Here is a 17,345-nt window from a genome sequence, read left to right on the forward strand (position 1 = left end):
ACACTAAAGGAAAATGAAGTATAAAAACACACTTTATGACACGTTATGCTACTTACTGAATCGTCCGGAGATATGTATTTGTATATGAAGTCCCACGAGAAGTTCGAAGGCTGCTGTTGATTATCGTATATTGGAAATAATCGAATCGTTTGAAAAATAAAAGTAAAGTACGACATCCCAAAATTCTTAACTAGAGAACAAAATACATGATAGCGTGATAGTTTGTTACCATATATCGTGATAGTTTGTTACCATATATCGTGATAGTTTGTTACCATATATCGTTTGTCGTTTTGGATATACTGCACAGCAGAGAAAAAAGTAAATAAACACAATTCATTACACAGTCCGTAACTGCCTCCATTAAAACGCATTTGAATCAAAAGGACAAGGATTATCAAGAATATGGATATACAACAAACATCGTGCAAAGTCATCAATTCGAATGTTTTGTAAGTGCTGCAATTTCTTAGTGCGTTTCACTTTTTGCCCAAATTATGTACGTGAAAATAACATACACGAGAAACTTCGTACCTGTTTTAATAATGTTTGATAATGTTCGAGAAAGATTCTGGTGAATTTAAGCAACACAAAAATGTTCATACAAAAATTAGCTCAATAATGCCATGGCTTGGAAGTTATATACTGGTTACTGACATTCTATATCGATCTTCGGAAATTTACAATCTTACTATCTCGCTAAATGTAATTTACTTTTGACCTTCTTTTTTCAAAACTAAATGTATTTCAAACTGCATACTGCGAATACCTTCGCTACCTGTTACAAGAAAAATCGTCCCTGATACATTTAAATAATTAAAAAATGATGCCATATTTTCATATTTGAAGATGTGGTTTGGTATCCGTGAATATTTCCTGAATGAAAAACATTAAAAAGTGTATTATCAAGTCATTATCTCACGTCCTCGTGTTTACTTTACGAATGTCTCTAAGCAAAGCTACGTTTGTCTTAAGTAAGAACAAAATGCATTACACCCGCCTATCTGTAAACGGTTCCTGGTACGTTTTATATTTTTATTATTATGTACATGTGCATTGTATAAAAGCATAAGTGTGTGTTTTTATTCATCTGAATAGTTTGTCCATCGTTGGTTTCTTCATGTGTCTGGTCATTAATTGCCACAAGTGTTAAGCCCTCTACAATTAAATCGTGTTTTAATGGTATTTGATTTAATACATTAATGATGTATAAATATGTTGATATCATGTCCGCATTGGGTCTATAAACATTGAGGAAAGGAACTCTAGCCTACATGCAAAGGGTATTTAAAGTTTCCCGGTTTTGCAATACAATGCCCTGTTTTGAATGTCCTTTGTTCAATGTATGAGGGATTGTTTTACATAAAAAGAACATGATTGGTTCATATTTTTTGCCTATTGTTATTAAATGTTAATTGAGGCGCCATTTACCATGGTGGAAATCTTTCAAAGAAAGTAAATTTAATCTTGATATGTTTTCATAAATGCAGCTTCATTAACAGCTGAATAAAACTTAACCGAACTATTTAAAATGAACACTGACATTGCCGAAAGGTAAGACTTGCTTCAGCAGTCAATTTGCACAAAATAAAAATCGTTTTAATCGCATGTATAATCCGAATACTCTCATCGGTAAAACGCTACGATATAACGTGTGATTGAAGTATTATTTCAACATGGGTTTATATACTTCGTTCACAGAGCTCAAACGTTTTCGCCTCATACCATATCGATCCTGTGCCGGATATTCAATGCCCCTATATGCCGGATATTCAATACCCTTATAAAGTCGACTCGACCGGTCGTCGTCAGAGAAGGAGGAGGACGAGGAGTCCCATTGGCGGCTGTGCTGCTTATACAAAGGGTCGTGTCGGCCCCATGTATCTATTTTAACCGGTATTCCGCGTGTGAAAAAGCCATTGTTGATCGAGTCCCTTAAATGAAAATCAGGAATATAACAAAGGTTTATATATATGTGCTTTCATAGCCAATATAATTTTGCTTTAAGTCTTTTTTTAAACTTGCATTATCGACTATTTCATGTTTTCATAAAATATAATCATGCTAGACGTTTTTTACGCGTTTATTTATAAATGATTGTGCAATAAGAAATACAACACGAATCTTGCAGCAAAGTTGGTAATAACTTTGTTTGCATGTATAGTCGAACTGCATTTGTGTACCTTTCGTTATCAGTTGATTGCTTCCTGCGTCGGTTTCTTAATGCATAAATGATGATAACGGCTACAGCCAGACAGGCGATCAGACCCAGCGGAATGCCAATTCCAAGACCAAGCACCAGTCCTAAATCGTTATCCTTCTTGACAGATCTAAAAGCGAACACATTATTACATGCTTAGACTTAAGGTTCTCTTCACTTTGCCAAACATAACTGATTTTGATTGATTCATGGCATAATACGTGACTATGTAACGCCATCCGAAGTGTTATGTTTTGGGTATCAGCTTTAGCGAGAAGTTAGAATAAACTATTGTTATATGGATAATACTTAATGAAAATTGAATCTGACACAATTGGGTATACATATAGATATCGTGTATTTCTTCATATGCTGATATGATGATGCCATGATGTTCTGGCATTCTCCAGTTAAAGAGATTTTCATAAGACATGCATACACAAGATATGCACCGAATATGTCATATAGAACTAACACAATTTTCTCACTTTTTGTACTCGCTCAATTAACCAACTCACGGTTTACAATGGGTTGAGTGATTACGCATTATCCACAACTTAATTGAACGTGCGCGGTGTTTGCAGTTTGTTCAACAGCAAATAATGCAACTCACTCGCAGGAAGGCCTTTCATCGACCACCACGCATGCGTAGTTGTTATCGCACTGGCCACGATCACTCAGGTAGATAGCACACGTTTGTTCATACGCAGTTTTTTTAGTATCAACTGAAAATGGACACATGGTAATTTGCACAAGGTTTTCAAAAAGAAGCAAATACAAATTTCACAAACGATTTGCTATCTCGTTCTGGAAGAAATCATAGAAAGACCACCTACTGCCAAAGATCTCGTTGTCTATGAAACTGTATTCGTACATGACGAAAGGAAAAAAATGGAGGTCAGCTAGGAAAGCATATCACGAAAAGATTACCTAATTACCAGCATGGCTAGTAACCTTATCAAGTCGAAAAGAATGCTTCCAGAATTTTGTGTCGCTTTGTATGATTCACTATAAACACTGGCTTCAATAAGAAGAACATATAAAAATCAAGTGACTTTAAGGTACACAAATTGTCCAAGTCTTGACCGCGTGACATAGTTTCGATCCCTAACACTCCAGTTATATACATGACCTTGATATTATCAAGATAAACAATCCGACAAAGACTCAGAAAGGACAATTTTAAACAAGATTGATCACAAATGTGACATCCAACGAGGAAGCACTGTTCATTTTTTAGTTGACCTAGTGACCTAGATGTTGAACGCACGTGACCCATATCCGAACACGACTTAGATATTGTAAAGATAAACATTTATTATATTAACATTTTTTTCTTAGATTTTACCAAGTAAAATAGTGTTTATCACACGCGACCAAGATTCGAATACTGTCTTTATATTGTCAAGTTAAACATTCTAACCAAGCTTAATCACGGTAGAGTCGTAAATGTCGTCTATTGAGTGACTACAAGTTTTTTTTCTTAAACTTTTATCAAGTGACCCAGTCTTGGGGTACAAGTAAACCATATTCGAGCTCGTCCTAGATATTATCAAGTTTATCAAGTTGTTAACATTTCATACATGTTATAAATGCGTTATAAATGTAGCCTCTATAATGCTAACAAGGTTATAATACAATTTGACCTATTGAAATAGAATTGTTCGATGCACGTGTCCCAGATTCAAAATCACACAAGACATCGTCAAGATAAACATTCGTCCCAAGTATTATTGAGATTGAATTATAAATGTGATTTGTCTAAGATCTGAAATGTTTACCGAGGTTTGGGGAGTAAATAACAAATATTACAACTAGATATTGTCAGAATAAACAATATTGCAAATTTTCTTCAATATTGAGTTGTTAATTGGGACATTAGACAAGAACATGGTTATTCAAAGAGTTGAGCTTGAAACTATGTTTGTAATCTCACGTGTCCCCAATTCAAAGTCAGTCTAGATAATGTCTAACCTAGTTTTCTTATCAAATTTCATCAAGGTTGATCCATAAATGTGGTCCCAAGAAGGGTTGTATGCGATTTGACCTGGTCAGCCAGTTTTTGATGCTGATGACCACGATTTAAACTGGGATGGGATTAATGTTCATGAGAAGTTTCATCAATATTTTATAAAAATAAATGTTGTTTCTGGAGTGGTAACCAGCTTAAGGTTGATGACGCACACCGCAAACAGTACGACGAGAGAGCCGAACATAGGGTGATTACAATAGCTCACCTTGAATACTTCGTGCTCAGGGGAGCTTACAATGGCGCTTCTGAAACATTATAACATTATTCCACAATTTGAAGTATGTGAAGGAAATCTTACTGGGTATCCCGTTGATTGCGTAGAGATTCGACGGGAACGACTCGCCGTCCAAGACCAGTGTACCGTTTATCAAGTCTTGTGAGGCTTGTGAGAAGACTTGTGAGGCCTCCTCGCTCTTTTCTTTTATAAGGGATGCGTTCACATCCAAGCTACCACTGATAACACATTAAAGAACAATATGTGTAATGCATTCATGCAGTAGATCAAAGATGTGCGTTCACATCCAAACCACCACTGATTTTACACTATAAAAAATATGTGTAATGCATTCACGCAGTATATCAAAGGGATGCGTTCACATCCAAGCTACCACTGGTACTACATTATAGAAAAATAAGTGTAATGCATTCACTCAGTAGATCAATTGGATGCGTTCACATCCAAGCAACAACATTTTACATTATAGAAAAATAAGTGTAATGCATGCCATCAGTATATCAAAGGGATGCGTTCACATCCAAGCTACCACTGGTACTACATTATAGAAAAATAAGTGTAATGCATTCACGCAGTAGATCAAATGGATGCGTTCACATCTAAGCAACCACTGATGTTTTCATTATAGAAAATATGCGTAATGCATAAACGCAGTAAATCAAATTGATGCGATCACATCCAAGCTACCGCTGATTATACATTATTGAAAATATGTGTTATGCATCAATAAAGTAGAATCAATTTTTATTTACTTATATTGTGTTATTTCTGTGACTAAATTAATCGATATTTTGCCTCTGTTTGAGAAGTATTGTAGTAATTTATATGCTGATGTTATTTATTCATTTTACTTATTTAACCAAAAAAGCGCATGTTCTGCCATTTATTCTTAACTTCGATTTACGAATGAAAAATAAAACAGAGGCGGAGAATACATACAATAACAGTTGTGTCCAAAACTTTTTCTGTTTATAAATCATTGTATATGTTCAATATAACAAGGAACTTACATTTTTATACTGTGAATTGTCACCTGCTTTAGTTTGCTCCCCATAGGGTTTTTAAAGTAATTAAAAATCTGAAAAAAATAAGCGAAACTGAATTAAGCGCATTATTACGTGCGTACAAAACAGAAAAATAAGCCAACTTAAGGCTGGTTTATAAGACGGTTTGAAGCGCTCATGATTACAAATACAGTAATAGTTGGAGACTAATGCTTAGTAGCAACTTTTTTTACAAAAGTCTGTTTTAACCTATTTCTAATAACACAAAACCAGTATTAAATTCCGCAGTCCTTGGACAACGTCGTTTTTTTTTACCATAAAATGAATCGTACCTAAGAACAAAACATACATGCACAACTATAACTTTACAAATCAAACCATTACACTTACCGATTTATTCAATTTAGCTGCCATCTCATCGAACGTCGCCTTCACAGAAAAGTTCAAATTTTTGACTTTAGATTCGGCAATATTAATCCTGACGGAAATTACGACAGCGTTTTCTGCATAAGTAGAAAAACGGTTTTTTATCTTTTCATATTTATGGACAAAACGACAAAAATGCGAGTCGGAATGTCTCCAACAATATAGAGTGCATCGAATAAAACTATTCTGCAATTACAGTGTATACAATTAGCGGTAATTTTACGCATACTTGTAGTGTAGCAAATATTTACATAAAATAGCTGTGTCTCACATTTATATAGAGTTTTTGAAATATGTATTAATTGTCATGTTCTGGACTAAATGTTGCTATAGGCAAAACAGGTGAATACTTACCACTTTGGGGTAATGTTGTGGTCATGGTGCCTAAAACAAAACAAAAAATCCAGTTTAAAAATACGTGTGACTTAATCACAAAATTGTGTATAGTAATACACCCAAACAGTCCCAAGTTTGACAAAGGCAAATGCGTATCAATACAGACAGACTCACAATAAATAGAGTACCATTTTCTTCACTACCATATTTATTATCGGCATAATAATATAATCTTTGAAAATTCATTAAAACAATGTCACATTTTTCCTACCTTCCGCCACGCATTCTCCGTTAGTTCCTTCCTTAAAGCCTGTCAGACACGAGCATGCAAACCCTCCGATAGTATTGTGACAGAACTTTTTGAGGTTGGCGCTACAATTGTGTGTTCCGCGCTGGCATTCGTCCGCATCAGTGATACACGTCGGTTCTTGCCATTGGGATGTGCACATGCACGTCCCGTTAACATTATTGCATGACTGCGTTGGTGTGAGCGTGTTGGTGGCATTGCAGTTACACGGTTTGTTACAACCGTCTCCATATTTATTGTTACTGCATGCTAAAATATAACAAATGTATTCATGTTGATTAATAAGTAAACCATGTTTTAATAAAATACTAAAATACTAAAATATATTTTCAGCTATGTAATAAACAACGACCGATACAATTAAATTTGCTTTTTGATACAATACGAAATTACCTACTTGTTTAAACGTTCGTAATGCAGATGAAAATCTTTATTTGTGATGGGGATTTTGCATGTCAGATAATTATGACGCGTGCTTACCTGTGCATACATTGAAAACATTAATATATCCGATGTTGCATGGACAGGTGAATGATCCGTTATTATTGACACACGTGGAATCTTGTCCACAGTTATGAGTACCAAGCTTGCATTCGTCTACATCAGCTTCACACGTAGCACCTTCCCATTGGGCTTTGCACAAACACGTGCCATTCACATGATTGCAAGTCTGCGTTGAAACCAATGCGTTGGTGGTGTTGCAATTACACGACGTGTTACAGCTATTCCCATAGTTATTGTTGCTACATGCTGAAACAAATTGAATAAAATAATGACACCATATATTTACAATTATAAAAAAAAATGCAATACAAGTAAAATTGTACTTGAATTTGTTATTTGATTGTCTACAGAACTACACAAATTATAATCATCAATTCATCGAAGATTTCTTAAGTAAATAATTTTTTTATGAGAATAAGGATAGATAGAGCGCGTATCCTTTTAATTATGTAGTTTGTAACAACACAAGAAAAGTATTTTCATTTTATTCTGCTGCATCTATGTAACAAAACGAACTAGACTACGTGATGTCTTTCTTATAGACAATTCCAGGAAAGCATTGTTTTACGGATTAAGGTCGACAAAAAGCGATTACTACAACACGATTTATTTGCTTGCAACCAAAACAAAACGCGACCTGTACTAAATAATGCTATACATGACAAGCCTTAAAATCAAATGTAAAACCAATATCAGAGATTATCCGTAAACAATGTAAACCTAAAACCCGAGAACTAATTGATCGACAGAATGACTCGCACACCTTTTGTGTGGTGGGTGTTATAAAACAATCACGAAACTAGTGGTTTTAAATGCCCGCCGGAATAGCAGGAATGTACACTATGTATATGTATTACAAATAAATGAATACTGCAACAAGATTACCTTATGAACATTATTCAAAAGTGTTTAGTCTGCCTCATATAGGCAGGTAAACAATCCATGCGTGTTGCTTCAGTGTGCAATGGTTTGTAAGTTGTTAGTACTGAACATTCATATTATACAATTATAACACGTGTTAACATGCGAATACATTAGTATATTCGCCGGTGCATCGGGGTTGTATAACCGGTAGCTTCTAATCAGCATGCAACGTCAGTTGTCCGTTGTCAAATATTTTAAATCTCTTTCAAATGCAAGTTCAACGAATCAAATAACAAACAATCTTGCACTTATTAACAATGAAAAACGATATTTAATGAAACACTGAATTACCCAGTTGTATACATGTTTGTAATGTATACATTAATCTTCATTTACATGTGTTATTGTGCATACACTATAAGTAAGTCGCGTGCTTACCTGTGCATACATTGGAAACATCAGTATATCCGATGTTGCATGGACAAGTGAATGATCCGTTATTATTGACACACGTGGGATCTTGTCGACAGTTGTGGGTCCCTTCTGAGCATTCATCTCGATCCTCACTACACGTGGTTCCCTTCCATCCAGTCTTGCAGGTGCAACCGGTGGCCTTGTCACAGATTTGTGTGTTGTTCGCTACGCAGCCACAACTCCTGTTACACTGTACACCCCATGTGGCATCCGCACAAGCTGATTCAAGACATGGGTCATGTTATTATAAGCTTTGTTGACAGAGTATATACTAGTAATCGGTAGCTTCTAATACGCCCGAAACATTGTTTTTTCCTTTGTCATTCATTTTAAATATCGTTCAAATATATTTTTTTAATATAAATCAAATCATATTCTTGCAATTATAAAGACTGATAATTGACCGCACACATGGCTCCATTATGCAATGCAAACTTTCAAACGTGTACATGAGTATCACAATCTATGGTATAATTGTATAATATGATGACACATACCAGTGCAATTATTACCAGTGCCACTGAATCCAGGGTTACATTCACATTCAAACCCCCTAACCGTATTGTTACACATCTGAGTGCAGTTATCTGTACCTTCCAAACACTCGTCTATATCTGCAAATGGACACCAGACCACAACGTTGATATTGGCATTTACAAATGAGTTTGATTTATTCAAATCAGTTTAGTGAAATTATTATGAGCATATATAGAAAATTATATCAAATAGTAAGTGCTTTGTTCATATAATATTTGCTATTTATCTATCCTCCATTCAACGGGTCATCATAACGTCCATGAACACATACGCCGGTGGAAGCCTTGTCAGCATAGATTTCTTGGCCCATTTAAATAAGTCTTAGTTCAAAAGAATGCCAATGCCAAGTTCAAATGAGATCAGGTAGGTGGGTCTGTTAAGTGTCCGCAGATGAAATATGTGTAAATATCAAAGATTCGTAGCAACGAAAAGCGTCATTTTGGGTTAATGAACAATTTGAACTAAATGAAATAGTTCAAATCTATGTAAAAAATAAAGCCGCAAGGTCACTGTTAGAGGCGAAATGATGTCAGGTGTTTTAGGTATAATAATACTGTTGAAAGTCATAATCCATTCAAGTTTCTAAGTTTTGTTTGAAGCAAAATGTATGGTATAAGAACTGTGTCATTTCAAGTGAATCTTGTATAGACGAAATATCAAAGGCGCAAGACAATCGCCATATTCCTCAAGGTATCTGTAGAAGCTGGGGGTATACAAACTTTGCAGATTGAAATTGCATTTCATCCATGATTGACCAACAGTCGCTACGCATTTGTTTTAGGAAACAAAAAGCTGTTCAACAGCTACCTATCTTTTTCGAATGATAATAAATGGTTGTATTTTAGCAACGCGACCAGGTTCCGAAATCGCATATTTAAAATATAAGGTACGGGAATTATATTGGTTCATGTACTTGCTACAAGTGTTAATCTGTTTCCTTAAAACCCGAAATATCACCCAACCTACCTCCGAAAAACCCACAACTAATAACTCAATTAACAGGCATTATGAAATATATGAGTGAAAATAGTTAAATGTACAGCGTACCTGTACATACGCCGTCAAGCAATATGTACCCATAATTACAGTCGCATGTATAAGACCCAAGCTCATCCTTGCAAGTCTTCAAAGAGTCATTGCAAATGGTTGGGTTAGCCTGGCATTCATTGACGTTCGTGGTGCAGTTGTCTCCTCGCCATCCGTTTTTACAAGTACATGTTCCATTGGTGTTTGAGCAACTAAGCGAGTTGTTAGTGTCACACTCACAGTCACTTGCACATCTGGCTCCATATTGCCAGGACCGGCAAACTGCAAATTGGTAACATGTTTAACATGTAGATATTACCTACGATTAAAAACTAAATTTCAGTTCAGCTTCGTATTGCCTTTGCTAGTTTTATTTTGTAAATTTAAAACTATCTGTATAGTACACAATAATAAGGTTCAAAAGTCATCAAAGGTAAGTAATAATCACATTCCGACATACTTGACCTACGTAATTACATTGTAAATGTCAACCATTAACGAATCTTATATATTTGAGTAGCCTTCACAATGCATCGTTTATTAAAGAAACACGATCACACATATTCTCGTTTCTTTATCTAAATATCATAAAGTTTACCTCGACATGTTCCATCTGCAGATTTAATGTAGCCAGAATTGCAGTCGCAAACGTATGACCCATTCGTGTTTTGGCACGTTGAATTCGCGGTACAAGGGTCTGTGCTACACTCGTTTTTGTCTTCTTCGCACTTGGTCCCTATCAAGCCTGCCTTACACGTACATGTACCAGTATCACGTGCACATGACTCAGTGTTAGCTTCTACGCAATCGCAGGTCTGTGTGCAGTTTTGACCGAATTTTCCAGCGGAGCAGTCTAAAAAACAACGATTATTTTACTGAAAGTGGTAGCTCGTGATAATTACATATCACATATCGTTATTATAAATAGTAACAAAATGCCGCCGCGAGCGGGCCGATATTCGTATCTGGCGACGCCAATATAAATTATATCAGCCCGCTGAGCCGCGCCGATTTTTCATATCGGAAAAGAATGGGATCGCGCGGCTAAAACTGAACAAAATTGCGTCCACATTCAGTCTTAGCTAACGGTGATCAATAAAATTAAGCCACAACTGAACGAAAACATCGAACATAATTATAATGAGACGTACCACACGATTTGGAAAACACAAATATCGATTGAAACTGAAACTCATCTGTACATTAAATTGATGCCTCTAAAAGACACACGTATCTCGATGACAACTTAAATCCGGTTCTTATAATAATAACATAATACAGATTTGTAATTCTATTTTCTGTTGTTCCATCCGTTTATCTTTATTGATTTTAAGTCACACTTGTTAAACGATTGCATCGAATGCTAAACACTGTAAACAAAAACACGATTTACGAAATTGAATGTCGAAGCGATTACAATAATTTTACTTCTATCGAAACTCCCAATTATGCATGACAAACACAAAATCCCATATACGTTTTGGAAACGTTCGATGCCTAAAAAAGTTTAACTGTTAAATAAAAACCATCCATATCCGAATTGTTGTCATTACATCCACAGGCACTCGGCATTAGCTACAACACCCCCCCTCCACCCAGCTGCTACCCACCTCCCAAAACTCTCAAAATTGTCCATTGGTTAAACAAAATAACAAGACAAAAAAGTTCGTCGAATTTTGTTAATTATATTTATATACTCTAATGAAAATACAAGTACGGAAAGCTAAGATGGTTCTGTATAAATTTTAGGGAAGGACCAAAATAGTATGATATGTAATATAAACGATAACACACGGCAGAGCTGGGCCGGAAGTCTATAATCGGCCCTAGTATTGTCTAAATAATGTTTACACTTGTGCGTTTTGTAATTCATAATGGGCTTAGTGTGAGTTGTGTTATGCTTTTCTTTTCAATCGCTTTAGTACCTCGTTTATTTGCATTCAACGTTCAAATGCGGTGACCACAGCTTATATAATATGTTTTGTTTGTTAAAGATGTATTGTGATTTACGGTAAAAGAAAATGGTCAGTTGCCTTTAAAAGCGGATGTTCATAAGAATGTATCCGGTCGTTGGTATGATTCTGGAGTTTAAATGTTTATACTATTCAGAGACGATTACTAGAAACAATTAACCGTATATAATAACTGTAATAGCAATTAGCTGGATCCGAAACACACAACATATTTGATGGGTTCTTAAAGTAATAGATAGAAAATTCTGATTTGATGGGAAGTTATATAATTTAAGATGTCATTTAAGTTGTATTAGAAGTGTTAACAATATATTATTGGCCGTGCTCTGTGAAAAGGGGGTTTAATGCATGTGCGTTTAGTGTAGTCCTGGCCGCGTGTTCACAAAACATTTTTGCAATCGAAAATCGATTTTAACTGACATCGATTTTCATTCTTGCCTATCAACTTCATTGGAAATCCATTTTCAATGACAAGCAACATCGATTTTCGATTGCAAAAACAGTTTTGTGAACACGGGGCCAGATAAGCCTTTGCAGTCTGCACAGGCAAATTAGGGACGACACTTTCTGCCTAAACTTGATTTGTGCTAAGAAGAGACTTTCTTGAAGCAAAAAATATCATAAAAGCGGGAAGTGTCGTCTCTGATTTGCGCACATACATTAAACCCCCTTTTCGCACAGCACGTCTCATTATCTAAAAAAGGATGTTTCTTTTATTTGGGGCGATTCTGTTCAGCAGCTAAATCATCGCGATGGTGAAATGCTTACTTATGCAAGTTGTCTTGTCCTCAGCCAGCTGGTAGCCTGTCTGGTTACACGCGCATTCATAGTAGCCCTCTGTCTCTAAGCATGATTGCGAGCAGGGATTCGGATTCTTTGCACATTCTTTAATATCTGCAAAAATGTCATGGCACATTTTTATAAAACTATCCCTAAAGTTAAAAAACATAAACCAAATATATAATTTTGGCACATTCTTTAAGAGGTTCTTGTTTGTTACCATTCTTACCTACATGTCTACATATTCACTTAAAATTGTCTTAAATACGTATTTTAGACAATTTAAAATGAACATATACACAATACGAAGTATTTTTGTCAACAACATATTAAAGCTTCATTCTATGCATATGTATATATGTATTAACGTTCATTTATAACAAAGATCTTGAAATACTCATCTACATGTACTTTCAATGACCATTACAGTGAGCGTTAGAGTATATCATAGATATTCTCATACCTTCGCACACGGTTATGTTTCCTGCCTTGAACTGAAAGCCTGCATTGCACGGGCATGTTTCTGTGGCATGTATCATCGCACAAACTCCGTTTGTGCATAGGTTTGGGGTAGAACACTTTTCTTGCGCTTTTAAAAGAACGATACTAAGTTAAATTTATATGCAGCCACGTCGTAAATACCACTTAATTATTTGAATGTCTTCAAGCGCCTGATGGTAATAGCATAGTAATGAACAAATCGAACGTTTATAACAAGTTTTATCTTTAATAACCATTTACCGCATTCAATGTTAATTAGCATGCCTCTAAGTACCGTTACTATTCATGAAACAAATCAAGGCTTATTCGCATCACGTGACAATAATTATAGATACACGTAATAAATTTATGAATAGGCATATGAAGTATGTTGTTCATTCAAATTATTTCGCTAACCAATGTCAATACTCACGTAAACACGCCTTTTTGTCGTCGGCAAGCATGTAAAACTCGTTACATGAGCAACGGAAGCGCCCGTCGGTGTTTGTGCACACCTGGGCGCAACCAGACTGTCCGTTCGTGCACTCATCAATGTCTGTAAGTGCAAAACAATATCAGGGATTGAGAATGAATTTAATTTATGTTTGACCAACAAATCATGCTGCTTAAAAAGGCGTTAAACTTTACCAAAGTAAACTGAGATTTTGTGAAATATATATTGTAATAATGGATACCTGTGCACTCTTTGTCATTTTGTACGTAACCTGGATTACAACTGCACTTGTAGCTACCCACTGTGTTCGTGCAAATCTGCTGACAATCGTTGGACTTCAAGCATTCGTCTATGTCTATAACGACACAATAAATAATCTTTGTGATTTTTTAAAATACATTTTCCATGTTCAACAAATTATACGCAAACACAGATTTATGAAAGTAAACATCTATTCGATGTTCAAACATATGATACATCCTCGTACCAACGCAGTTTGCACCCTCTTTTGTATAACCCGTCATGCAGCCACACTGGTAAGAGCTGGAGCACATTGTGTTACTACCCGGACATCTGTTTGGATCAGCGCACTCATTTTCATCTATGTTGCACTTGGCGCCGATCCAGCCCTGCTTGCACACGCATCCTGTCACGCTGTCACACCTCTCGGCTCCCACATCGCAGCCACACAAGGTAGTGCAGTTGTCGCCATAGTGGAAAGGGTCACAGACTGAAATGAAGATTTTCCGTCTTTTGAGACTTATATGTTTAACTCATGGCTAGCGTTTGAAGTTTACATAAAGATACATAATTACAGCTGATTTCATTTCTACGTGATCGCTCTATTGTGACAAGATAATCCGGCACCGGGACCGTTTTTCAGTTCCAGATGCATCAACTTCGTATGCAAATTAAAACACAAGTATTCAAGATCGCACTGCTATTCATTATTGCTGAATGAGGTCGATGTTTTGTGGCATTGTAACAACTTTGCTTTTTATTCGTCATTAACGCAACTAGAATTGAGTTTTGCGCAGTTCAATGATATGCCGTTGGACATATCTCAAACCTAGCCTGAAACCAGTATGGCCATAAGAGGGATTAAATGTCAGCGTACATATATGGTATTTCCTGTTTAAAAAAAATTGAAAAAGCTTTTGTCTGTATAACATCAGTGTATGCATTTTCTACAAAATTAAGACTGGTGTATGCACACACGTGGACGGCGTAATTTTACGACATTTCATCGACGGTTGAAATGCAGACAATGCTATTCAATTTTTAGATTACAGTCAAGGATTGAGTTGACAATTTATAAGTACTTGGTCCATTAGGTAAGTATAACACGTGATGTGATGACTAAGGAATAAACTATGTGAATCTTGATTGGATGACTTGTGGTATAATTCATTATATAAAACTTACATTAAAATTGATTTCACTATAATAATACTAATACATATATATATGTGTATTGTGTCTAAAGGTAAACGTTTTAAACAATTCCGATTGAAACATAAGTTATACGGAAGAAAACAATTTATGCATGAATACATACCATCACAAGTGCGTAGGTCATTGGCTAGTTTGAAGCCCGTATTGCACGCGCACGTATAACCCCCACGAGTATTTACATACGTCTGTGAGCATTCGTTCAAAAACGAATCTTCACACTCGTTTATATCTGTAACATTTATTCACATGCTTTTGTTAATGTAACCAGTATGGACACATTAAAATGGCATATACAACTGTATGTTTCTAAAGTTTGAATACTCCTGTATTTAATATGTCAAATATGCACAAGCGCCTAAATCGTATAATGTATTGATATTGATTATGCAACGGTGCTGCTTTGTCTGTTGATTTATGTTAAAAAGTATTCACTTTCAAAGTTTGTAAAATAAGGTACATTTCAAGCGTTTAACCCCTCTAACAAAAGATTTCAAAATTACATAACATTCAGTTTCAAAATTATGCGTAAATGGTTGCGTCCGCGAGAAATATAACATCGACGATCAAGCGAACGTTTATTTGTATCATCAATGTACTCTCAATACGTACCTATGCACGTTTTGTTGTCAGCACCAAGCTTGTAACCGGTGTTACATAGGCACTTGTAGGTCTTGTTTTGCAGGTCCGCTCTACAAATGTCTGAGCAGCCGTTGTCTGGGAACTCTTTCATGCACACGTCATTTGCTGCAAAGTTTATTTGGAACAAGACTTCAGAATAATTGAAAAGTCAACTTTCATTATATTTTTTCAAACAAACATTAAAGTATTTTGACTTATAGCAGTGACCTTACCCTTACGATCACACCCAGTAACTAATTTATATGGGTCATGCTCTGTATTAAAGGGGTTTAGTGCATGTACGTAACGTTTCGTCCCAGGTTAGCCTGTTCAATCTGCACAGGCTAAATAGGGACGACACTTTGCGCTTTTATGGTATTTGTCGTTTACAGAGTCTCTTCTTAGGAAAAATCAAATTTAGGCGGAAAGTGTCGTCTCTGATTAGCCTGCGCACTTTTCACTATTGCATTTAACCCCATTTTCACAGAGCGCGTCTCATATATTGTTTTATATTTAGCGTTATGCGGTGTATTGCATCGGTTAATTACCAAACATCAGGTGTATGAGTCGTTTGTGTACTGATGCGTCATGGAAAATTCAAACACATGTGCACATTATTCAGCTGCACAAAAGCAAGACGTGATTTGAGTTCTATTTTTTATAACTGTACCTAAAACGCAAGTCTGTCGGTCGTCCTGAAGTTGGAACCCAAAGTAACAGTCGCAGCTGAACCGACCGGCGTAGTTGAAGCAAATATGTGTACACCCTGATACGCCAGCTGCACACTCGTCGATATCTAAAAATTTTAGTCGATTCATCTAATCAAATTGTTAACATAATCTTGAGAAGAAAATTAATTTTCAAAGTATAGTTTCATATAGAGATTTCGAATGATAAACGAACTGGAACAGATGTAATGCTTTACAAAGCATTTATGTCAAAGCTTTTAATAAAATATAATCACGATTAACGATTATCTTCGTTGTTTGTGGGCATTTCCGATAAGAATTGTTTCAATAGCATGTAACCACATCTTTGTAATTATGCTACTCACTAACTCAATTATATAATGTTCGGATACTTGTGTTAGAAGATGCAGAAAACATGTTCACACGTGTTTCGTCGACATTTCTTTAAAAAAAAGTCCAGTCATTTAGGCTTACAAAACAATGAAATCAATTTATCGTTGCCAGACAATTAACTTAACCCATATATACCTAGTGGACTCTCCCATCCTTCTAAATTGGATCAATGTATTTCCAAAATTAGAGATGTCTGGTATATTTATTTCTATATTTATAATAATGCTTATAAAAATTCCTTTAAGCAAACATTAAGCATCATGCGGCGTCTCATCTGGGTCTACGCTGTTTGCCAAGTCCTTTATTTCTAGACGCTTGGCATAAATGGGTTATGTTAGTATGCCATATATTCTGTTTTACATCTATACCAATTACCTGCGCACTGCGTCGAGTCGGTCGCGTTATAAATGTAGCCTTCCGCACAAGAGCAAATGAAACCACCAATCGTGTTGGTACAATTCTGACTGCAAGTGTTCAGAGCTGGCCTCTGACATTCGTCGATGTCTGAAAGATGTTATCACCGATGGTTATGTCAACTGCATTTTTTTTATTCTATGA

The 17,345-nt window shown here is 35.8% G+C and overlaps 1 protein-coding gene across 1 annotated transcript in view; it reads right to left on the reverse strand.

Annotated features, from left to right (window-relative positions):
• The window catches only part of LOC127859616 (fibrillin-1-like), a 30,986-nt gene that overhangs the window by 3,153 nt on the left and 10,488 nt on the right, over positions 1 to 17,345 (reverse strand). Inside the window, exons 15-37 of the mRNA XM_052397119.1 lie at positions 17,163 to 17,291; positions 16,376 to 16,501; positions 15,697 to 15,831; positions 15,191 to 15,316; positions 14,120 to 14,362; positions 13,874 to 13,987; positions 13,612 to 13,734; positions 13,162 to 13,287; positions 12,687 to 12,812; positions 10,544 to 10,798; positions 9,967 to 10,227; positions 8,880 to 8,996; positions 8,347 to 8,601; positions 7,021 to 7,290; positions 6,505 to 6,789; positions 6,252 to 6,281; positions 5,862 to 5,974; positions 5,478 to 5,545; positions 4,531 to 4,685; positions 2,814 to 2,925; positions 2,184 to 2,330; positions 1,726 to 1,934; positions 57 to 130 (exon numbers count right to left, since the gene is read on the reverse strand). Coding sequence (XP_052253079.1) covers positions 57 to 130; positions 1,726 to 1,934; positions 2,184 to 2,330; positions 2,814 to 2,925; positions 4,531 to 4,685; positions 5,478 to 5,545; positions 5,862 to 5,974; positions 6,252 to 6,281; positions 6,505 to 6,789; positions 7,021 to 7,290; positions 8,347 to 8,601; positions 8,880 to 8,996; positions 9,967 to 10,227; positions 10,544 to 10,798; positions 12,687 to 12,812; positions 13,162 to 13,287; positions 13,612 to 13,734; positions 13,874 to 13,987; positions 14,120 to 14,362; positions 15,191 to 15,316; positions 15,697 to 15,831; positions 16,376 to 16,501; positions 17,163 to 17,291 — 3,599 coding nt within the window. The remainder of the gene's footprint in view (positions 1 to 56; positions 131 to 1,725; positions 1,935 to 2,183; positions 2,331 to 2,813; positions 2,926 to 4,530; positions 4,686 to 5,477; positions 5,546 to 5,861; positions 5,975 to 6,251; positions 6,282 to 6,504; positions 6,790 to 7,020; positions 7,291 to 8,346; positions 8,602 to 8,879; positions 8,997 to 9,966; positions 10,228 to 10,543; positions 10,799 to 12,686; positions 12,813 to 13,161; positions 13,288 to 13,611; positions 13,735 to 13,873; positions 13,988 to 14,119; positions 14,363 to 15,190; positions 15,317 to 15,696; positions 15,832 to 16,375; positions 16,502 to 17,162; positions 17,292 to 17,345) is intronic.

Source organism: Dreissena polymorpha, chromosome 15, assembly GCF_020536995.1.
Source record: "Dreissena polymorpha isolate Duluth1 chromosome 15, UMN_Dpol_1.0, whole genome shotgun sequence".
NCBI lineage: Eukaryota > Metazoa > Mollusca > Bivalvia > Myida > Dreissenidae > Dreissena > Dreissena polymorpha.